Genomic DNA, 24502 nt, shown 5'->3' on the forward strand with positions numbered 1-24502 from the left:
TCAAACACTTAATAAACGTACTGCATGAGTTATGTTTTAAGTATTAAATATGCATTCATTTAAAAATAAAATAATAAAATACATACTATTCTTCTAGTACTATTAGTAATAATTATTATCAATAATAAGAAGGAAGAGAATAATATAATAGATGATGAAATGAACAATAAAATTTATAAATATTTAATATGTAAAATACTGTTGAATAAGTCTATTATTATCTTAAATAAACAAAATAATGTTTATAAAATATTTTATTAAAATTTGACTAGTCTCGTAATTCTGAACAGGTATTACCTCATTTGTAGATTTTGCTTCTAATTATCAGTCAATTGTTTAAGATATAAAAATGTAAAATAGAACACTGTTATTATATATATTACAAATGGTTATTAATTTCTGTGAAAAAACTTTAACATCCAGTTTTTACTGCTTTAATAAAGCAGAATATAATTAAAAAATTTTTAATCTATTTTTCCTGTAAAAAACTTTGTACAATAACACGATATTATTTCGGTTTAGTTTCTTGGTCATTCACATATCTTATATAAATTTCTCTCTCATCATTTCCACCTGGTGGAATTTCAGCTTCATTCAAATACGATACTCCTATGGCAAGCACAGAACCATCATGGCTAAAACTAAGTGCAGCAACGCCAGCATTATATCTGTGAAACTGACATAAACGTTTTTTGTTAAAACCATCCCAAATATTCACATAACCATCTGAACCACCAGTTGCAAATGTATTATAAGTTGAATGGAAACTAATAGCATTCACTGGATATATGTGCTCCACATTGTTTTCCTTTATCCTATGACATTTAAAAGCATATTTCTTTTTCTGTGCTTCTGGTGTTGTATCAAGGTATTCAACAGCAACACGGCCCTCTATACTACTAAGAACATATCCCTAAAAGTTATTAAGAATTAGACATATATAAAATTTAATATTAATATTAAATTAAATCAAAACAGTATTTATACAATCTTTAAATTTATTTATTTTTTTAAATATCAAACCTACCTGTTCATTAGGAAAACCTTTAATACAACGTGTCTGGTACTTCAAACTGCTTTCACGTCTTTGAAACATACCAGCCATATTTCTCAGATCCCAAATACAAACTTTGCGTTTAGCTGTACCTACTACAAATTTATCTCCGCATACAGACAAGGCAAGAACGACATCAGGTTGTAAATAACTACCTACACAAGTGGGTGTTCTAGGATCCCAAAGTTTCACTGCTGCATCCCACCCACCAGTTAATATTGCATTTACTGCAGCACAATATTCAATTTTTCTAATTGGTTTATCATGTGTTCCCATAACTGATTCTATAAGGGAATTTTTATTATAATTTTTCTACATTATATTGAACATGAATAAAGATAAAAATATAAAAGTGTTAGTACCAGTATTACTATTGATATCATACATCTTTAATGTATTTCCTAAACCACCACTATAAGCATGAACAGCATCCTGTTAAAGAAACATTCTTTATTGTGCTAGTTTTAAAAATAAAAATTTTTATAATAATTGGGAAATATTTAATGAAATATAATAATGCATAATATATTTAAATATATAGAATTTTCTTCTTTTATTCCTGCATACATTTTTCTTAACATATTAATATCTTTCAATTTTGTATCTTTGTATTTTAAATATTATATTTCATCCAATCCTCCTGTTTGCTTCAAATATACAAATATAACATATCGTTAGATATTACTATAATACTTTCCAACTTGTTTATCTTATGAATATATAAAAATTTATAAAGCATAAGGATATTGGATAAATTTGTAATTACCTGAAATGCAACATCTAAAACTGGCAAATCATGATTATATTTTAATCTCATAGTATTTGCATGAATGTCATACAACCGCACTGTACTGTCCCAAGAGGAAACAAGAAGGAATTGTGTTGAATTAGGTCCAAACTCCACTGCTGAAATCGCATCAGTTGGCGGAGATTTTATTTTAAACTCTGTCCGAGATTCCATTCTTAAAAGAAAAAGAAATTTATGAAAAAAATATATACTAAATAATGTAAACTAAACATAACCTGCAAACAATAAACCATTCAATTACATTTTAGAAAACTATTATTACTCTTAATAATAGATTTATAATATACTTAATTTCAATATCAATATAAATTTTTATATTTTTAACTATTAGTTAAACGCTAATTAAAAACTTATTTAAATGGAACCTAAATATCAGAAACGAAAATACAGACATTCACTTCCATACATAACATAAAAGAGAACACTTAAATATATGTTGCTGAACTAAATTATGAATAGAAATGTATACAAGAAAAATTCGAAAATATAATTCTGTTTGATTGTGCTATTTAAGAATATATTACGTAAAAGCAACTATTATTCAATTTTAATTAGCGACTTAAAAAATGTATACATGTATGGAACATTCGGCAAACGTTTGAATCTCAGGAAGTACTAAAAGCTCCATATTTCTCTTCGTATTATTTCCGGAACACATGGCCGTTTTCTAACCCCCTTAATGCGCGTCCGCTTCGTGTAGTGATTAGATAGAAAGAGTGAATGAAATATAACTTAAGAAAACCATGGTAAGTTAATGTTTTAATCATGTCCTTAAATTAATTTTAGTAATTAATATAGCTGTCTCAAAATTATTTGTACTTTTCACGAAAAAATTTTTAACCTTAATGTAGTACTACTGAATATAATAATTGTATTGAAATATGTTGTTAATAAAACTTAAGTAAATTTTCACATTATTTATATTAAAAATTATGAATCATAAAAAAACAATACGTTTCGATAGATATTTGATACAAATACACTTGTATAATAGATTTTCTTCACATATGAATTTAGTTCTTTTTTAATATATTTATTATAAAATATTTAAATAATAAAATATAAAATATGTTTTATTAATCTTTCACCTATAATTCTATCAATTGTGGAGTTCTGTTTTGAACAATTTATATATATATTTTGTAATTATAACTGTACATAAAAATTTATTGTTTCAGTCGAAGCTTTTTGTTTTATTTGAGCATGCTGCTGGCTATGCCATTTTTGCTGTCAAGGAATTTGAAGAGGTAGGAATGTTACTGCCTCAAGTTGAAGCATCTGTCACAGATTTGGCTCGTTTTAATGCAGTTGTGAAACTAGTTGGATTTTCACCTTTTAAAACTGCTTTAGCAGCTCTAGAAAATATAAATAGTGTCTCTGAAGGAATTGTTCCAGAAGATTTACAGTTATTTATAGACTCATGTATACCAAAATCTGGAAAGAAAAACAAAGTTGTGCTTGGAGTGGCGGATCCAAAACTTGGAGCTAGCATTACTGAAGCATTAGATATAAAGTGTGATCATATTGGTGTCATTCCAGAAATTATTAGAGGAATAAGGTTTCATTTTCATAATTTAGTGAAAGGTTTCACTGCTAAAAGTTCTGGAATTGCACAACTTGGACTTGGTCATAGTTATTCTAGAGCTAAAGTTAAATTCAATGTCAATCGTGTGGATAATATGATTATACAAAGCATAGCTCTGTTAGACCAATTGGACAAAGATGTCAATACATTTAGTATGCGAATAAGGTAATTATTTAAAAAGAGCATAAGTCAACTTAATTTCTAAATTCGTACATATAATGTATCTCATTATACTTTCAAAGTCTATTAATTACATATGTATTACTTACAGGGAATGGTACAGTTATCATTTTCCAGAGCTTGTAAAAATAGTTCCTGAGAATTATATGTATGCCAAAGTTGCAAAATTAATAAAAAACCGAAAAGAACTTACAAATGAAAAGTTAGAAGCTTTGGAAGAAATTGTTATGGACAGTGCCAAAGCTCAAGCAATTATTGATGCATCCAAATCATCTATGGGAATGGATATCAGTCCTGTTGATCTTCTTAATATCGAAATGTTTGCAGCACGTGTTATTGCTTTGGCTGATTACAGAAAACAATTAGCAGAATATTTAAGTTCTAAAATGGCAGGAGTTGCACCAAATTTAGCTACGTTAATAGGTGACCAAGTAGGAGCCAGATTAATAGCACATGCTGGATCTCTTACAAACTTAGCCAAATATCCTGCCTCTACTGTGCAAATATTGGGGGCGGAAAAGGCCTTATTTAGGGCTTTAAAAACTAGAGGTAACACTCCAAAATATGGTCTATTATTCCATTCAACTTTTATTGGTCGTGCGGGTACAAAAAATAAGGGTAGAATTTCAAGATATCTTGCGAATAAATGTTCCATAGCATCAAGAATTGATTGCTTTACTGATACACCAACTAAAGTATTTGGTGAAAAATTACGACAACAAGTAGAGGATAGATTGAAATTTTATGAAACTGGAGAAGTACCTAAGAAAAATATAGATGTAATGAAAGAAGCTTTAGAAGAAGCTGCACAAGTGATAGCAAGTATGGAACAAGAATCGTCTAAAAAGAAAAAGAAGAAAGATAAAAAAAGAAAAAGTGAGATTTTAGAGAATGGAAAGGAAAACGGATTTGTCGAAAATGGAGTACAAGAAGAAACTGAAGAGCCAGTAAAAAAAAAGAAAAAAAAGAAGAAATCAAAAAGTATAAATGAAAATGAATGAAAACCTATATATTATCTTTATGTAATAATAATGGTATAATCATTATAATCAGATTTTCTTATTCATATCACTGTAAATTATATGTTGAATTGAAATGTTCAGTTAAATGCTTTATGTTTCTTAGAAAAATTAGCAAAAGATTTAGCAATTTATGATTTACTTCATTTTTAATTGTGTATTTTTATTATAAAATTACATTAAAAAAGAGAATTAACGATTAGATTTACAATTTATAGACATATTTTCCATATATTGGATATATTGATCCCTAGATTTTCTTTAAAGATATGTATTATTTTATGAAGAAAAAAAACTGTAAAATATAATCTTTTATAACTTATATTACTGCGTATATATATGTGTAGTATATATTATTTTTCCATTATATTTTAATTTCCTGTATCTTTATTTCAATATATATAATATTAGGAATAAATGTATATATATATATATATATATACACACACACACACTACATTACAATATATTTAAGTTTTTCTTAAATAAAATTAAACAATAAACTAATTAAATCTTAGAAATCTATATATGTATAATTCAAGTAAAGTTCAAGGAACAATTTTTATAATTGATATAATTATATATTTTTAATGTGATGTTATATTTAATTCATTATTTTTTTCAGTTAAGTGGAATTGATTTCTCATACAATGTAAAAACAGTATTAGTGTTTGTCTATTATGTTTGCCCAACTTATTGCTAATTCTATGTATACTGAACAAACTATTATTTTTTACAAATTATGTCAATAGATACCTCAAATCATTTTTTAATTTATACTTAAAATATATATCTTAAAATCTTTTTATGTCTTCTCTTTTAAAATACACAAAGAATAATGAAAACTGCTTTTGTCATTCATGTCAAAATTATACTTTAAAAAAATAATCTTTGAATTATAACTATCGTAAAAAACGTATTAAGGAACAAAGATATATATCTGTTAAAGTAATTATAAAAGTGCATAATAAAAGATAATTAAATATAAAGAATTCCATATACAAGATGGTCAAAATCAAATTTTATATCAAGAATGAATAAAAATACAATTTGGAGCAAAATATTAAAAAGTAGGCAGGATGACAAATTGGACAGTTCAAACATAAGGAAGAGGTACATTATGTTAAAAATGAAAAAAAATAGTTAACAATTCATATTAACACCAGCACCAATGAGCATTTAATAACGATAAAATTGTGATGTAAGTATAAATACTGGAATTAATAATTACAATTACCGCGACTACTGTAAACAATATTCAGTCAAAAATCGACAAGTGAGCTATTGGTTTTCATTCGTATGTATATACCGTACGTATATAATATAAATGACGTAATAACTGTCCTGAATTTCACCAGAGGAACAATCATTTTCATCTGTAATATCTTTACATAAAATCGTAAGGCATATGTAAGTAGCCATATATTCTACACGCGCGATTAATATTGATATGTACCAGTACGTGTACGTATTGCTTAATAGTTTCAATTTAGTACTTCATATTTTAAATGTTCTTTGATATTAAATGCAACTTTATAGATATACATGTGTGTATAATATTTAACAATAAAAACTATTTTTAAGTTAATTTAAATTAGCCGATAGCTGTAATTCATTTCATAGATATACAGCAGAACATTGCTAATTTTATACAACTTTATTTGTAACAAACAATATAATGAAGTTATTAAGTTATATTCGTAAAACGTACAATGAACAATATCATCGCGCGCAAGTAGCATAAAAATATAATACATACGTAAATAGGAATTAGTAACATGTATTTCAATAAAATGATATTTTTACTTCCTATTTTTCAAATTTAGATTCAATAAAATTTTATATAACGATTCCCCAATATTCTGTGTACAAATTTATAAAATTTATTTGCTAACAAAAAAAGATTTATTTTACTTCCATGACCTTCATTTTCATCCAATTTGACTTTACAAAGGCCTCTGTAATTCTAGACTGTAATCATGCCTCTCTATATTAATATTCACATGGTTCAACTGATGGTAATGCCGTTCTTATTTATATTGACTATACTTGCTTATATTTGTACAATAATACATATATATATATGTATATTAACACATACATATGTATGTATATTTTAATACTTTAAAAATATATTCCCATCTACGTCAAATAGTACGCTTTATATAAAATACACAAATAATGGAAAATGTAAAGGATCATTTTTCCCTTACAAGATTCAGTCTCTGATATTCGCATAGAAGCCTGTAAGTTAATTCCATATCAACTTTGTGAGATGATTTGAACGAAATTTGATAACGCAATAATAAAATTCTAATACAGATGGAATACTTTCAACCACATGGAATAAGTTTTTGAGGGGCACCTGTTGTATAGATACTAATATATAGAGTAGTATATAAGCAATAGATTATCTAAATCATTCATTCCAAAACATATGTAAATATAAAATCCCACTTTGCTGCAAATTCTGAAATATTTTATGAATTTAATTTATTCAATAAATAACAGACAAGTATAATATCTAATATATCGAAATATATAACTGTGAAATAAAAATTTAGCTACATCAAATATATGTGTAATATACATCACATATATATCATAGTAAATAAAACCAACAAATACAGCATGCAAACAATTTTTCCAACATTCTCTCACGAATAAATATATCAATATCTAAACATTCTATAACAAATTATTCTAAGATATATTTCAGTATCATGCAGCAAAGATATATCAAATCACTGATAATAAACAGCATACATAAAATTAAACGAGTCTTAATAATCTATTAACTAATCCCTAATTATTAATAATTATCTGTTTTCCTTTATAATCCCATGAACAATAATCTTAAAAGATATGCATTTCTTCATTGTTAAGTAACAAAGAACTAAGGAAATGCTATTTAATTTTTACTTTCTTTACCTATTTTACAAAAATTGTAGAATATCATTATTCAATCACAAAGATGATTAAATTTTTTATAACTATATAATTACGTAACTACAAGTCCTTAAATATTTTACAATGGACCATAAACATATAATATTATTGAATCATCATGCTGAGTGGAGCGCTTTTGAAACGCAAAAAATGTCCCATTGCGTTGATTTGTGCTTCTTTCAAAGATAATAAAACTTCGTATCCTGCATTACACTTTCATGTACATATCTAATTTTTGTAATACTAATTTTATAATACTAATTTTATATCATTCTCTTTAGTGCAAAACTAATTATTGTAGGGAAGCACTTATTATTAGCAACGTTATTGCATCTGTTTTGTTTTTCGTAGACTAATTAGTTAGTATAGTTATAATAGAAAAGTGAAACCATTCTTACATTTTAAATCGCCAATGTAAATACAGCTTTTTAAAATCTGCACTAATTCTGTTCTCTACATTCAACCCCTGTTAAAGCATATTCTGTTCTTTAATTTAAAGAATTTAAACAGAATGCTTTATACTTGCATTTTCTCGAGTATATATACTCTATAATTCACTTTCATGCATACGTTAATTATGATACATTATGTAAGGCATAATCTTGATTCATTCAATTTACATTATATATAAAAGATTTAAGACAAGTCTGCCTGATTTGTTCCCACACGATTTGCAAGTAACATAAATATTCATCAAAAAAGTACAACATTCGTATTATAGAATGTTACTTGGGGGAACGGATATTATCTAGAATTATTAGTTTAACAAATATATCTATAGAGCTGCTCTGAATATTAGATTAATCACGTATTTTATGTACCACTCATCGTGATCATATGCAATTTAGTTTTCAATAAATTGTAATTTCTATTGTACTTTTAAATAAAATAATTGTAACGAAATTCATGACAAAATATACACAAACCATTTAACTTAAAATGTATGAAATTCAGAAATTGAAATACTTCTTTTTTTGACTGCTTGTGAACACATGATTATGCAATATATATTTCATTGACCACTTTGTTTTGACATTTACAATATGCAATTGTTTACAGTTGCACCCTGTATAATTAGACTGCTTTGCCCAGAAAATAGAAAATTTATCTCCGTTTTTATTAAATAAATAGATTGTTTACAACAAGCCTTGGTTGTTTTTAATTCCAAGTTATTTCATGTATGTCTTCTGCTTTTGCTAATATTAGTTTTTATTTATTAAAAAAGTTTCATTGAAATGCAGGAAAAAATGCTGGATTTACATGTTGTTGTTTTTGTTGTTGCGGTTGAATCATTGGTGATGTATATCCCATTGGTGTTGCTAAAATAATCATATTTACTGATAACATATTTATTTTTATGAATCTTTCTCAAAATATATTTTACTATACACTATAAATTGTCATATACCGAAATTTTAGAGATTAACAGAGAGGTTCAGCTGTTTCATATATATATATACAACACATCATTTATATATATTTATAATATTTATAGTTATTAAAATGTTTTATAATAACACTGAATGAAACAATATAAAAGATACTATCACTATATATTTAATGAAAGGTATTGATACTAATACTATATATATATATATATATATATCATATATATATATATGATACTGTTCTAATCATAAAGACAATTAAAAAAATAAGTTTCACATATAAGTTACTTACTCATAAGTTTCGTTTGATGTTGTGGACTGTTGCTTGCTAATTGATTCATTGTTGGTGCTGGTCCTGTTTGTTTAACTTTACTTCCCATTATATTATCAAGATCTATATTTAATCCTGAACCAGCCCATGTAGAACCAACTTGTATGGAGGCATTATTTGATGTTTGATTTTTGGAATTAGTAGATGTAGGAGTAAGAAGATTTGTAACTGGCGATAATCCAATAGTTCCTGAATATAACAATTGTTTTAGTTTTAGTACTACATCTACTTAACATTTTATTTTATTATCACATTTACATATAATTAACTTATTAAATAATAAAATAGATTAAAATCGTTAGAAGTTAGTAATAGATAAAAATATTTGTATCTTGTTTATTTAATGCATAATATTAAATTATTACAATATTGCTGAAAAAATCAATTATGAAAAATTATATAAAATATATAATGTGACATAAATTACATTACTTAAATAATAGCTTAATTCTTATTCACAAGTAATATATAACGGAGCAAATAAAAAAGTTATTAGTTCATTATACAAATTGATGTTTTACCTTATACATTATACTCATAATGACATGCAAAATATATAATTTTTAAAAAACGTTTGTATAAATATAATGTTTAAATCTTATTAATAACTATGTATTGAATGTTGAACCTATAATAGAATCAATCAAAGACACTACTTTAGTACCTAAACTCCTACATTCTTTGTCATGATCACCATTGATTATATTTTGAGATAGATCTAAAAGCCACAATCGTATTTCAATAATGGTTTCAAATAATTCATTTATAATCGTATGTTTTGGTATTGCAATAACTACAGCTGCAATATTTTCTATCACTGCAATTCTAACTTTTGCTTGATCATGGAATCTCAGAATCCATGATAATTCTAATATTTCTTTTCCCATTTTAGGGGCTAATAAACAATTCTGTGCTGCTATCATTATAGTAGACAAAGTTTTCAAAAATCGAATTAGTAAAATATTTTCTTGATCTGTGAAAATTTGTAATCCACTGTTCAAACAAGTATCTTGTTTGCCAAAGCCATGAAGTAATGGATAAAAAAATGAAGATGCAACGTTTCCAAATTTATTTTTAAATGTTTTGAGAGCTTTTGTACTATGAGCGTATCTTTTTGTATTTGATTCAATTCTTCTATCAACAATTTCCTGCCAATTTTTTATTTCATCTTCCGACTTTACAAAGTCATCAAAGTCATCACTGTATAGTATCTTGTATTGTTGACTTTTCTCGGTATTAATGAAAAGTGACACTTTGTTCGAAGTTTCTTTTGTTCTTTGTTTTATTTTAGGTTCGTTAATTGTATCTTCCTTATTTTCCTGAATTGAAATAGTTGATAATCTTCTTGCTGACTCTGCCAATATATCAAGGAAAAATAATCGTTGATTTACAGAATATTTATCTACTGGCAAGTAAAACTGCTCGCATAAAAATTTAGCACATTCTTTGGGATAAACAGTCATTATAGCTACACAAGCTTTGAATGTTAATAATTCAAAATTTTCTACATAACAGGATTCTTTAAGTGTAACAAGAAGTTCTAATAATTCAATTGCAAAAGATACATCATCATTTGGTAATTGTGATAATATAAGTTCTTCACAAACTTCTAAGGACTCTGAAAAAACATCTGGATTTGAAGAACTTTTCTCATTTACTAAATTATCACGTAGATCCCGCAAGTATGCTGGTCGTAATTTTTCACTAGCTTTTGTATCATGAGACATATCATATGGTACTAAATCGTCGTCACTATCCAATTCTGCATCACTTTTAATATTGTTTATATCTTTTGCATTATCTTCCAAGATTTGTTTACCAGACACAGTCGGTACGTTTGAACTTGCTATAACCGTGATTTGCTCAGCTTTATTATTATCTACTACTTTTGTACTTAGTTTAGGTAAAACATTACATTCAACACCTAATTCATACAATTTCTTATCACCCAATGTGTTAAACTCAATATCTTTAACAATTAGTTTACTCTTTTTAATATCCTCTTCCTTCTTTACGTTTTTTGTTTCCAAAGCTAAGTTTTTTAAAGATTGTACTAAATCTATTACTTCGCCAGGCATATTATTATATTCGAAAGAAAGCTTTGGTGCAGTATCTGACTCAGATAATTCGTCAGTGAAAATTTCACCAACAGACATCCCTATTGCTCTTAAAATAATATGTGTAGATTCGAGATGAATGGATATACCAGAGAACAATAATCTTTGAATATTATCTTTATCATCCTTGCTTAAATAACTTTTAGATTTTCTTACGCACGTAATAATTAATTTCGTAATATATTTATGTTGCTCTATAGAGGTATGATTTAAAGCACTTTTATCACCCCATACATCTAAAAGTTTCATAAGTAATTCGATCAAAATATCATTTTTATCTAAAAATTGTGCTAGGTACGAGATTAAATTTATTACTAAACTGTCATCATTATAATAACACATTAAAGGAATTTTCGTTGTTAATGTATATTTCCAATTTGAATTTAATAATACATCACCAAAAATTTTATGGACTCCATGATTTACATCGCAATGTTTCAAAAATAGTACAGCTACTGGTTCTATGCTAGATGTATTTAAAATTTCTAGTATATTTTGAATGAAATCTCGTTCATTATTTTTATTTTCAAAACACCATTCTGCTAAAATGTTAGTAAATGATAATAAATTCTCTGACTTTGTAGTAATTATCAGTTTACTAATTAAAACTGAGAGTAATTTTAATTCTGGTTTGATATCATAATGTAGTCCAATATTTATGAAGGATATTGCACGAGCAATATGGAAGCTTATAATTTTAAGATATGTTTGAGGGAGAAAACTATCAAATATTTTATCTTTCAATTTATTAGCTACGCGATTAGGCAACGAGATTAAAATTTGCACCACATTTCGCCACGTTTCATTAAATTCTTCTTCTTGAATCACGTTTCGAATTCGATATTTGCATGCATTTACTATTGCGGAAAACAAAGAATCACTTTTCACTAACTGTTCCAAAATTATAGAAATGATAAAAATATTTCTCTCATTTTCTGTTTCTTTCAAAGCAAAAACTAAAGCACTTAAAGACTCAGCTAATATTGGTAATGTAGCACCATCAATAATCATCAATTGCTTAAGTACTGGATCTAAAATATTTCCTTGTAATGGCCAATTATGATCGAATTTTTCGATAATTTCTTCTAAAATTTTTCCATGTAACATAGAATCAATTTCTGGATAAAAATCGAGATTGCAGTAGTTTTGTGGAGTAAGTGGACCCGGTAAAAATTTAATATATTCAGAAATATATGATTTCAGCTTTTCCAAGTTATTATGACTTTTGATAGGACCCATGGAACACAATTCTTCCAAAAGTCGAATTGCAGCACATTTTGAAAGATTTTCAGCTGAAGTGATGCTTTTTTCCACCTTGGTTGCTGCAAGGAAAGACTTTCTTGGGGACATTACATTATCTTCAAATATGTCTTCAATACTAAAGCATACGCAAAATTTTGCAACAAAAATTCATAATTTCCTCCAAATTAAAAAATTTATGGACTAATAAGCAATAAAAAAGAAAATATATAAAAATATTGTTTTCTAAATAAAGATTTACAGATCTCTTGATTTTATGATAAGGTAATACTAAAGTGTATTCATCAAAATTTAAAGTACATTGTTAATATTACTAAATCATAAAATCATAGTTGCATTTAAATTAGTAAATAATGTATATTTACCTCCATGACTAGCTGTGGCAGGTGTTGAATTCATGTTTAAAAAGAGATTAGTATTGTTGGTATTATTTACCCGCCTATCCATAGAGCCAGTAGTCAAAGAATTTAAACTATCTAAGTCCGATAAAAGATCCGAATTTGAAGCTGCTATAAAATAATCATTTTGTATTAAAATAATTAAATATTATTTAGCATATAATAACTCAATGTTATTGAATGATTGTGTATAATGTACCTGTATTATTGTTCAATGATTGCTGGTTATTAAGTATTTGTGGTTGTAAAGTATCAAGTAGATTACTACTCATACTAGAATTTTGGGGAAGTGTATTTGTAGAAGGCATAGTTGTAAAAGAAGAAGTGCTTAATGATTGGGCATTGATAAACATCGCATTATTTACATTATCTGTTACTGAACTATTAATATTTGGTATTGTTGCGCCTATTAAATTTACTTGTGTCTGTGGCAGTTGTGGCTGCACTGGGGGATTAGATATTGTAACAGAAGAGTTAAAAGCTGATGTAAAGTCTGCAAATTCATCACTGTTATCTTTCGTTTTTACTGTGGGACTGCCAAATGCACTAGTAAAATCCCCAAAATCTGTATTTGCATTTTGAGTTTGTACACTAGGCTGAGTATTTGCTCTTGGATTAAAATCATCATCATCATCGACAGCTGATTTGATATTATTCTCATTTTGAGCATCAAAAATATCATTTAGAATATCATTTTTATTCTTCTGTTTAGTAGATAAAGAACTATTTTGTGATCCAGATATACCATTCTGTAAATTTAAGTTAGAATTTTCAACATAAATTGTTATAAAATCCGTAATCTCTTTTATCTAACACTTTTTTACTTACATTAGATTGTTCTCTTCCATAATTTGCTGCAGCCCCTAAATCTACCTTTTTAATAGTTCTTGTCACTCTTGCTGGAGAAGCATTTGTTGAAGTTGTAGATGTAATAGTTTTATTAACGCGATCCGTGCTATCCATTGTATCCCTGTATTCTCTTCCTCCTCTTTTTGGACTGGGATGAACATCATTATCAGAATCTTCTCTTTCACCGTCATCACTATTACAAAAAGATGAAAATAAACAATATTAAAGACATTTGATCATTACTAATGAAAACATAAAACTTTATATTCACCTATTATTTGTATCCTCAAAACCTTTTCCTCTACTGTCTCGATCCCAATCATTATATGAATCAGTATTAGTTTTATCCCATTTTAGCCTATCTGTCCATCTATCTCCACTACCAAATCTCATACCCATTGCTTCACTTGATAAACCTACATATTTATCTTTATTTTTCTTAGCTTTTTTTCTTTCTTCCCTTAATTTATCATCATCCTGAATAAAATCAATCAATTCTCTGACTTTATGCCTAATATTAATCCCCTGATCTTTTCCAAATTCATCGATACATGTATAATTTTCTAAAGACCTGAGGTCATAAATATGTTCTCTAGATGATGTGACCACTCGTTCTGACCCATTGCGAACTAGGTAATTCAATAACAAAAGAGACTGAAAATAAGAAAATAGAATTAATTAATTAAATAAAGGTACTAGCAAAAATTTTACAAGAATAAAAGAAATATATAAACATTGACGTAACATATCATTGGATATTATTAAATATTAATAATATTGTATTATTAATAGCTATATATTTTTTTACTTTTATTTATTTATAATAGAATTTTCATTAAACCTTTTATATAATTTTTGTTGATAAAATATCTATATATTTATTAACATAACACGAATTAAATATATATATATAACAGAAACGGATTTACCTTGTACGTTCGGCGCCAGTTCCGTTTATTTTCTTGCAACATCCTTTTCCACAACATGGACATTACCTCAGGAAATTGCTCATATGTGAATGTAGCCTGAGCCAGTTCTTGCATCATTGCACCTAAAGTAATAACATGCGGTAGAATTAATTTTACCACATGTCGAACTTCAACAATGGATAAAATTATTAAAAAGTCGGCAGAAAATTATAAGACGTTTAATAGAGTTTTATATAAGAAACTTTAATAAGTCTTGAAACAATAACTAACGAAATAATTAATAAGAAACAAAAATTATATTTACCAGTAAACATAAAGTTAATATTGGTAATTTTAATTACATATTTATTGCATGAAGAAATGCGCAAGTGATAACTGTCGAATACAGAAGTGTATAAAATCTAATTTTTATGCAATTATTTTCGAATACCTTACTTTTGCATAATGAAAGTGAATTTTAAATATATAACAATTAAATAATATAATATATGACAATTAATATAAATTGTTAAAGACGAAATTGCAATTGCCAATATAATTAATTAATTTTTTATTCAATTATTAAAAATCAAAATGTATGTAAATGTATGTAATATTATTAGCATTTTCAGTATTAAAAACAAAAGTAATTTTACTTATTATTTTTTATTTAACGAAAATACCGATTTATGTATATCTTACAGAATTCCTTGCGCATAAAAATACTATACTGTCAGCAAAAATAACATTGGATCAATAACTATCATTTTGCCTTCATAACATTAAGCATTCACCATCGCATTATAACGTACAATTTGTACAATATGTTTGGACAGATGCAATTTAAACATTTACAACTCCATAATAATTGACAAATATTTGTTTAAATATTTCTTTAAACATAAAATTTTATACCGGTTGGGCCCCAAGCATCGTCATTTGTTGCCTCCCGAACTTTGGCTTCTGTTTCCGTGTAATTCATAACTACATTAGTCCTGTAATATCATTTTTATTTTCATTATTATAAATATATACAATAACGTATATATTTTATGATGTATTAATAGTTTCAAATAGATCGTATGAGATATTACAATAAACAATATATATGATAATACTATTAATTCTAAAGTAAAATTACTTTCACCGTGTTCACGTGGATTGTATGAACACCTGTTAATTGCGCAATATTTTTACGCTTTTGCTTGCATACAATACTTTTCTGTTTTTAACTTCCAGTAACATATGTTTCATGGTACGGAATTCCGATATTTGTATTGTGAAAAAAGATTGTTTTCATGAAATTCAACTTTTTGTTGCAAATGAAATTGATCAAATCAAGATACATTCTTTTACGTAAGATAATTTTGTATGCTATTAAAATGCGCAAAGTACACATGTACATATGTATATATATATATACAACAATAAAGACCATACCAATTTTTACGATTGAATTTTTAGTGTTGCGATCGTTATCGAAGTATAACAGTTATACATCCAAAATGTTATCTTACTTTTATTTATCTTCTCCTGAACTTCTGAACAAGAAATGACAGTGCAGTTTAAATTTCTCGCGTTCATTTTGAAATCGAAAGTTCTATTACAGGTGAAAACGATCTATCTTATCATGTTTTTGTTGTATATATAGAAAGTAACAAAACGACAGGTACAAAAGGACATTGAGTACAAACACTCGATTATGTAATACTTTTGTCGAGATTTAAAAATATCTACATAAAAAGATATCTATCCTTCTTTTTATAAACTCTTATTTTTATTTTAAAGTATTAAGTAAAATGTGATATATCTATAAATGATAAAAATGAAAAGCAGTTATTAATAAAAGAATACTCTAGTTTATAAGTAAGCATTGTGATTTGTTTTTAACAACTCATTCATTATTATTATTAATATTTAAAAAACAAATTCATTATTATTATTAATATTTAAAAAGTATTTAACATAATAATCTGGCAAAAAACCAAAGGAATAATAAGCACATTTTTTACTATAATAAATAACTTTACTATTCCTATAGACTTAATAATTGAATTTGCACACATGTCCTCTGTTTAATAATAAAAATAATGAAGAACATGAGTTGCCTGGTATTTAAAAAATTAACTGTTCGTCATGAGTAATAACAATCGTGTTTGGAATCAGACATCTTCGTGTATATAGTTATATACAGTTACAGGTTACATTTGTATTCAGAAAGAGCTGTTAGAGATAATAGTGTCCTTCCGCTTCTCGATTTTCACAGATCGTAAAGAATCTCACGTTTTCGATCGTGATACCATGAGCGAAACTACGTGTAGTTATCATTTCAAAGAAATAATAAATCCAAGCGGTAACTACGTATTAAGAACTACGCTTTGGTGTTGTTTTAATAGCAATAGAAGTGAAAGAATCAAAGGATAGCATAAAATAAAAACGGATAGATACTAGCAGTGTTTGAGAACCACTAACCGATTCAACACTATGACCATGTACACGGAATGCAATAAGAATTGGTGTAAGAACAATACTTGTATTTCGTAGTTACACAGGAAAAAGGAAAGGAAAAGAAATGTAATGTTCGTGACGAAGTAAATCTCTTATACTTTCAATTTTTTATGAATATTTTACACGCGCATTGAATACAACTGCACGAAAGCGAAACTTAACGGTGTGAAAATCATACACAATAATCTGATATTGTTTTGAACAGAAAAAACTAAAAAAATGATGAATTAACATCATAATAAGTAATCTAGAATATAATCTGCGAAGTTTTTGTAAAACTTTTTTATCGATATGCGCTAACAGTTTTTATGTATTTGAAAATAGACATAACGGACAATAATTAATGTATATGCGATTCGTGATGTATTTCTGTTGTTATAAATATTAATTACTATTATTGATAAATATTATGGATTATTTTTTACAGAAGAAAACTGGTATTTTATCAATATCTCATTTCCTTCCTCTTAAAATATGCAAGACTTTCTCAACGGGTAGTCTTGCTTATCATGGAGTGTAACCTGTTCGTGAGCTTGTGCGGACAGCTTATCGTCTAATTCCAGCCGCTATTGTAGTAAAACATTGTTCTTTTTGTTCGTACGTTCTTATCAAGTGAAAAAAAAAACAATTCTAATAATATTAAAAATTTTAAATATCGTTTAAAACACAAAAATACAAGAGTGCAAAATAAGGAAAAAAAATAATTATTTTGTAATTACAGATGGTATCTTCGTACAAACTTATCGTACAATACAAAAATAGATATATTATGTAATTAGAGTTACACCAATACTACTTATCGTAATATATTTCCTAAAAGATTGCAATTTACATCCGGAAATATATGATTCTTTACATTAACATGATAACAAGATATATAAATAAAAAGACGTTTATGAAAGCTAGCACATTTTATAAAAAGTACAACAAGAATAGTAATAATAAAAGAAAGTATCAGATAAACGAACGCTATCGTATTATTCATATTATGAATGAAACGTATAATGTGGTTTATTTCATCCTTTTATAGTAACATTATTTTCATTAACTCTATGCAATTTGTTATTATTTGATGAGAAAGTTTATATTCGACCAAGTAAATAAACGTTTTTTTGCCATCTACCTAAGTATACGATATATCAATCTACTATGAAGGCTCATGAGTAAAACTTGTTCGAAAATAAGTACAGAGAATCTTTTATTTATCTTTCGCGAATATCAGATTAAACGAGAAAAGAAAGATTTAAACAGGATCCACATTCATATGCATGAATGATGCGTTAAACAATGTAATCGAAGTGACTATCAGTGACAGCAACATTAGGGATAAATGAAAAATCGTGCAGCGTATTGAAGGAAGTAGAGTGGAATGCGTTGAAAAAAGTAAAAGCAAGGTTAGATCGCGTGTAACTGACTTAATTGTACTTACGCCTTATCCATTAATTCCCGCACTTTCCACATGTTCATCATCGTGCTTTATACTCCTCACTGAATATAATACGCGTTTTCCGCGTGAAAACTACGTAACTTACACTGATAAATGTTTACCAGCTGTTTTTCGAAGCATTTGATATTGCAACGGCGACGGCGAACGAACGTCACCAGGCGGTGGCCATGTTATCCCTTCCACGTTCCATTCAACTAATAATCGTCACAGGTGTTTTACGTCTGCCAACCTTGCTTTTCGTTATCACAAGTTTTTCTATATAACATTTTTATTTTTTCTGAAATATTATCTAGCAATCGGTAACCAAAGAAATCACGGAGAATCGTTTAAACTTTAAACAATCGAAAAGAATTATTTTCTATTCGACCTGATGAATCAGAAAACATGTTTACCTTGACAAATAAGATGTATAAGTCACCGATTAATATAATTCGGTTAATGTATCAACTATAAATCGTTTAATAGTTGTATTTAATTATTTAAAATAGGATTGTCATCCTTTATTCTGATATGCTTACGTTGCATTTAAATATAAGATTTATTTTGGGCTATTGCCAACTGATTATTTAAAAGCTGACAATTACTGATTCTGATAATACTTATAATATCATTAAATTGAAAAAATATGAAAAGGTATTTGAAATAAAATTAACATATACTATTTAAATTTGCAAAACATTTAATACCAACTGCTTTTTTCCTAAATTAAAAAAAGATTAAATGTTATAATTACAGTTATTCCATTGACATTATAATATTAACATTTTTATATTCTTATTCCACACATAGCCAAAAAAAATATTTTCAAACTTTCCTAAATCTTTTTTATCAAAATATTTTCCAAAAGACATATACATACATTGGATTGTTTTAACATAATATTATTGCAATGTGATATAAATATTGAATTATCATAAAAAATTCATTGAAAATAATAAATTAGTAAATTGTAAATATGTACGTATACAATACGTAACTCTTTGTTTTAAAATTTGTTATATATCTTTGATATTTAATCACAGTACTTTTTTTAGTATTTTTAGAAATACCAAAATTTGAACAAAAAATCATCTCTATCATAAAAGATTAAATAGTGTTTATATTAACAATATATGTATTTAAAAATATATTTCATTAAATCATTCAATCTTCTGCTACTGCTTATCTTTACAAAGTGAAATTGTACTGTATTATTTATAAATATCAGGGGAGAAATTAAATATACATATAATACCAGTCTATTTTTTGTATATACCACTAGATGGAGCTACGAAATGGATTTAGTTTTGTCTTACTATAAAACCATTACTACTTCGTGGTAAATATCGTGTAGTTGGATTGGCTGAATGGATACGTAGAAGAAATACGAATGAACGAAGATACTATTGCGTTATGATTTGTCTTTCATATTGGTCAATTATTTTAATTATTTTATAAAAGATGATTTGTATATACATGAACATGTTATTTATAATGAAACAGAAGTCATTCAGTCAGAATGAAAGTAACCGCCGTTAACGAAACGGCAACGAACGTGTGTATAAAATTTAAAGATGTCAGAACGTGTTTAAATTGTCGTTATTGTGGAATTGACAATGGAAGATTTTAACGATGGTGTGGATGGTAAATTGGCTTTTAGAATGCGAAAAGTCAATCCAGAACAATTTCACACTCTCGTCAAAATGCATCTATCTTTTGAATTGGACCTCAATACCGAGGAGTAAGATAATTAATGTTATTAAAATTTGAATTTAGAAGTTGATTTTACAATTTGGTACACTGTTTGTTTATATAAAATAAACTTTATAAATTTTTTAATTTATTGTTATGTATATATATACAGCAATGATTGCATCAATGAAAAGACAAAGTTGAAAAAGTGGGGTCTCTTAAGCTTCTCAAAGAAACCTAAGTCAACAATTAATTTACAAAAAGGAGTTGAAGGTGCTAGCTTATCTGAAGATGGAATAAATCAAGTAAAACAGTTGATAGAATATTTATCTAAAGAACAAAGTAAGTAAAAATATAATGCAGTACACTATATACATTTATATTATTTGGAAAATATTTAAATAACTTGTTTTTCCTTTATTTCCATGTTGAACAAATTTTAAGATATTATACAAGAAGGTATATTTCGACGTACTGGTAAATTAACAAGGCAACAAGATTTAAAAACTGCATTGTATCAAGGCATTCCATTGAATCTTAATGATGGCCGATACAGTGTACATGATTGTGCATCAGTATTAAAAGGATTTTTGGCTGAATTACCAGAGCCATTGTTATCAGATTTGCATTATCCTGCACATTGTCAAATTGCTGGTAAAAAATTAACTAAATCATACTTGATTTTTTTATTGTTATAGTTTATTTTAAGGTCTACTTTTATTGATTTTAGAATTATGTAGTTCTGATTTAAGTGGGAATGATGCAAGGTTATTAAGATCTCTGCAACTACTTTTATTACTTCTACCATCTATAAACAGAGTTTTACTTAAGTATGTCTTGAATCTTCTGAATAAGACAGCTAGTTTTGAATCTAATAATAAAATGAACTGTGATAGCCTTGCTACACTTTTTACACCACATTTAATGTGTCCAAGAAAATTATCACCAGAAGCTTTACATATCAATTCTCAAAATTTATCATGTTTAGTTGCCTTCATGATTAAAAAGGAAAATGAACTATTTGAAATTCCACCAAAATTAGCTACAGATATCAGAGCATATTGGGTAGAGCAAGAAAGAAAATTACTAAGCCCTAAAAATATAGATGTAAGTTTTTCTTTTCTCTTTCCAAAATTGTTAAATATATAATAACTTGTAATTATCTTTTATTACAGTTAAATGAATCTATACCAGATACAACAGGTACAGCACACACAGTATTCAGTTTTGTGGATCATAAATTAACAGCAAAAGCAAATTCTACGCAAGATACTCAGGCAGCATTAGCACAACTGTATGCTCACATACAAGCTATGCCAGAGTCAGCTAAAAAACGTAGGCTTGTAAAACAATTTAATAAAGAAAATGGTCAAGGTACACCAAGACAAGTTAAACATTTTCGCACTAAAAGTCTTGGAGATTCAATTAAAAAACACATATTCCAGAAAAAGATTTTGGGGCATAAAAAATTTGATATTAATGTAGGTTGTAATATCACTAGATCAAGTAGTGAAGAAAACATATTGTCATCGGTAAGATATATATATATATAGAATAAAATATTTTTTATAGCCAATACTTCTTAAATTCATAACAGCATACTAATTTTATAACATATAATTATACTTATAATATCACTCCATGATTAATATATTTTATTTGCATGTTTTTAACTACACAGAATCTAGAAAAATCATTACTTCAAACAAAAGTATTACTTAGCAAATCAGATGATGAGCTTAGCATGGAAAATTATGATACAAATAATGATAGCCTTCTTCATACTAAACATATTAGTAATAGTACTGGTAGTCTTAATACTCCCACATTAAGGAGTTATAAAGACAAGAGAAAGGCTATATTGATGAAATTTGTAAATATAAATGAGGAACAAATAGTTCAATATCATGATTGGAATATAAATAAATCAGATAAAGGATCATATATAGATGAATCCATAAATTCAAAGTCAAGTAACGCGAACATATCTTTGCAAGATTCTAACAAGGAATTAAGAGGGGAGAATAATACTGCAATTAATACTGATAGATTATCTAGACATCTCAGTGAACCACCAGATATATATTCTTCTCAAAGTACTTTGTATGAAACAAGTCAAAATGAATTATATAGACAAAGTTCAGAACCTACATTTTCAGTGTCAGAAGCAACTCATACAGAAATGATACCTGTAGCTAAGTATAGCGAAGAGAACAAAAAAGCAGTGGAACATTCAAAAATGGAATCACACTCTGATAATGCATGTGTTCATTTATCTCCTGTTGTGAAGAATAGACTTTGGAATGTATATGTTGCCCACACATCAACGCCATCAAATTTATTACGCAAAAGCTTAGTTACTAATGACTACATGTTAACTCCTATTACTAACAATGATAAGAGCATGAGCCCAATTACGCAAAGTGCTACTAAAATGACAAAAGCTATGCAGGTATGGATGTATAATATTATCCCTAATACCATTATTTTATATATTTCTTTTTACCACTGTTTACTTTCTTTATAATTTATATATATAATTGTAAATTTACTACAAATTCAAACTAGTAATATTCTATATTGATTACAGGAAACAATGATGACACCCCGATCTAGAAAACCAGTAATGATGGTTTCTGGATCAAACCTATGTAATCTCGCTTCTGTCAATAATAGTTGGAATCAACAGAGTAATAACATACATGGTCCAAACCTTGATATTATTGGTCCAATAAATTGTACTTCAATTCTAGAAGAATCTCAAAAGCCCAATAACACAGACAGCGAAATTGTATACAACGAAGTTATTGACTTGGAAGATAAAGAAAATTTAAACAAAAATACAACAGAGAAAAGAAGATTTGTTACATCAATTACCGATGACTATTACACAATCAAACAACAAAGTACAATGTCTATAACAAGCACATTTAGGGAATATTTATTGTCTAGAAGTGTGTTAACTGCTAGTCCTGTAGATCTCAGTTTTTCGTCGCGTACTGGAGATTTTGAACAATCAGAATCCGACTTAAATATTTTAAATGAGGATGGCCTTTCTGAAAGCTTACTTTGTTGTTTAAATGGAAATCAACCTGAATCTGATACTTCTGGTATTGCATCTGGTAGTACTAATAGCGCGAATTCGTCGGAGAAGAATGAGGAAGTGGCAAGTTCGCCAAGAAAACGAGCAACTAGTTTACAGCGTAATGATTCTAAGAAATCAATAAAAGAATCTAGAAAATTAAGAAACATACAAGGACAAGGTTTCAGAAATAAGCAATTAAGCGAATCAACATTAAATTCTGTAAAAATAAAAGACACATTTCAAGAAACTTCATTTTGACAAAGTGATATAATCACGATATATACCAAAATCAACGTGTTTAAACATATTATGACATTAATAATTTATTCATTTCTATACATATCTTTATGCATACTTTTTCGCTTTAATAATACCTTTTACTTTGAAAAGAGATATTAATATAAAAACTTATGATATCAATAGGTTTTCTTATGAATGGTATGAAAACAAAATTTTAAAGTTTACTTTCATTATATAACTTTCTATTTTTTAAAACTTCCATTACTTCTGTATTTCTATAATAAAGATTAAAATATATCAATATGTGATACATTCAAATTCGTAATATATAATGAATAGTTTTGTATTATTTCATTTAATTTATGTACTTTCTTAAAGTTTATATATTATATATTTTGTTAAATTATTCATTATATATGAATAAACTCTTTTGCATAAAGTACATTGACTATAGATACACTTAAATTTCATATTAAACTTTCAATAAATTACGTAACTATATAAGTTTGTGAAATTTGATAACACTTACTTTCAGTGTTCTTTTTAATATACAGCATTAATAATAATTCAATTATTATATATAAATGGACATTTATTTTTTATTGATCTGCTGTATCATACGAAATTTTTACGATTTTTGAAATTAATACACTAATGTAATAAATACTGGTTTATTTTAATACATGAAGTCTTCTATAGATAATA

The 24502-nt window shown here is 26.9% G+C and overlaps 4 protein-coding genes across 7 annotated transcripts; 2 read left to right on the forward strand and 2 right to left on the reverse strand.

The window, feature by feature from the left end:
- Window positions 1-236: 236 nt before the first annotated feature.
- LOC122571826 (mitotic checkpoint protein BUB3) lies at window positions 237-2538 on the reverse strand. Of its 2 annotated transcripts, none has more exons than XM_043736044.1 (5): window positions 2437-2538; window positions 1821-2016; window positions 1417-1486; window positions 1028-1338; window positions 237-913 (listed from the first exon to the last, which is right to left on the reverse strand). In XM_043736044.1, exons 2-5 carry the CDS (start codon window positions 2013-2015, stop codon window positions 509-511), a joined length of 981 nt encoding a protein of 326 aa, XP_043591979.1. In that variant the 5' UTR covers window position 2016; window positions 2437-2538; the 3' UTR covers window positions 237-508. The 2 variants fall into 2 exon arrangements, with proteins under 2 accessions (XP_043591979.1, XP_043591968.1); XM_043736033.1 differs by lacking the exon at window positions 2437-2538 and adding an exon at window positions 2104-2429.
- On the forward strand, window positions 2471-4717 carry LOC122571795 (nucleolar protein 56). Its single transcript, XM_043735949.1, has 3 exons — window positions 2471-2608; window positions 3041-3612; window positions 3719-4717. Exons 1-3 carry the CDS (start codon window positions 2606-2608, stop codon window positions 4626-4628), a joined length of 1485 nt encoding a protein of 494 aa, XP_043591884.1. The 5' UTR covers window positions 2471-2605; the 3' UTR covers window positions 4629-4717.
- Window positions 4718-9667: 4950 nt separating this feature from the next.
- On the reverse strand, window positions 9668-19152 carry LOC122569373. 3 transcript variants are annotated; one of them, XM_043730436.1, is made up of 8 exons: window positions 18784-19149; window positions 15762-15841; window positions 14868-14989; window positions 14210-14592; window positions 13918-14131; window positions 13289-13838; window positions 13057-13197; window positions 9669-12753 (listed from the first exon to the last, which is right to left on the reverse strand). In XM_043730436.1, exons 1-8 carry the CDS (start codon window positions 18822-18824, stop codon window positions 9923-9925), a joined length of 4362 nt encoding a protein of 1453 aa, XP_043586371.1. In that variant the 5' UTR covers window positions 18825-19149; the 3' UTR covers window positions 9669-9922. The 3 variants fall into 3 exon arrangements, with proteins under 3 accessions (XP_043586453.1, XP_043586371.1, XP_043586286.1); XM_043730351.1 differs by having other exon boundaries at window positions 9670-12753; window positions 13057-13200; window positions 18784-19148; XM_043730518.1 differs by lacking the exon at window positions 15762-15841 and having other exon boundaries at window positions 9668-12753; window positions 13057-13200; window positions 18784-19152.
- Window positions 18471-24095, forward strand: LOC122569487. The gene is made up of 8 exons (XM_043730653.1): window positions 18471-18748; window positions 20063-20521; window positions 20645-20814; window positions 20917-21126; window positions 21203-21579; window positions 21648-22004; window positions 22154-22924; window positions 23063-24095. Exons 2-8 carry the CDS (start codon window positions 20397-20399, stop codon window positions 23813-23815), a joined length of 2763 nt encoding a protein of 920 aa, XP_043586588.1. The 5' UTR covers window positions 18471-18748; window positions 20063-20396; the 3' UTR covers window positions 23816-24095.
- Window positions 24096-24502: the final 407 nt, after the last annotated feature.

This window comes from Bombus pyrosoma, linkage group LG1 (genome assembly GCF_014825855.1).
Source record: "Bombus pyrosoma isolate SC7728 linkage group LG1, ASM1482585v1, whole genome shotgun sequence".
NCBI lineage: Eukaryota > Metazoa > Arthropoda > Insecta > Hymenoptera > Apidae > Bombus > Bombus pyrosoma.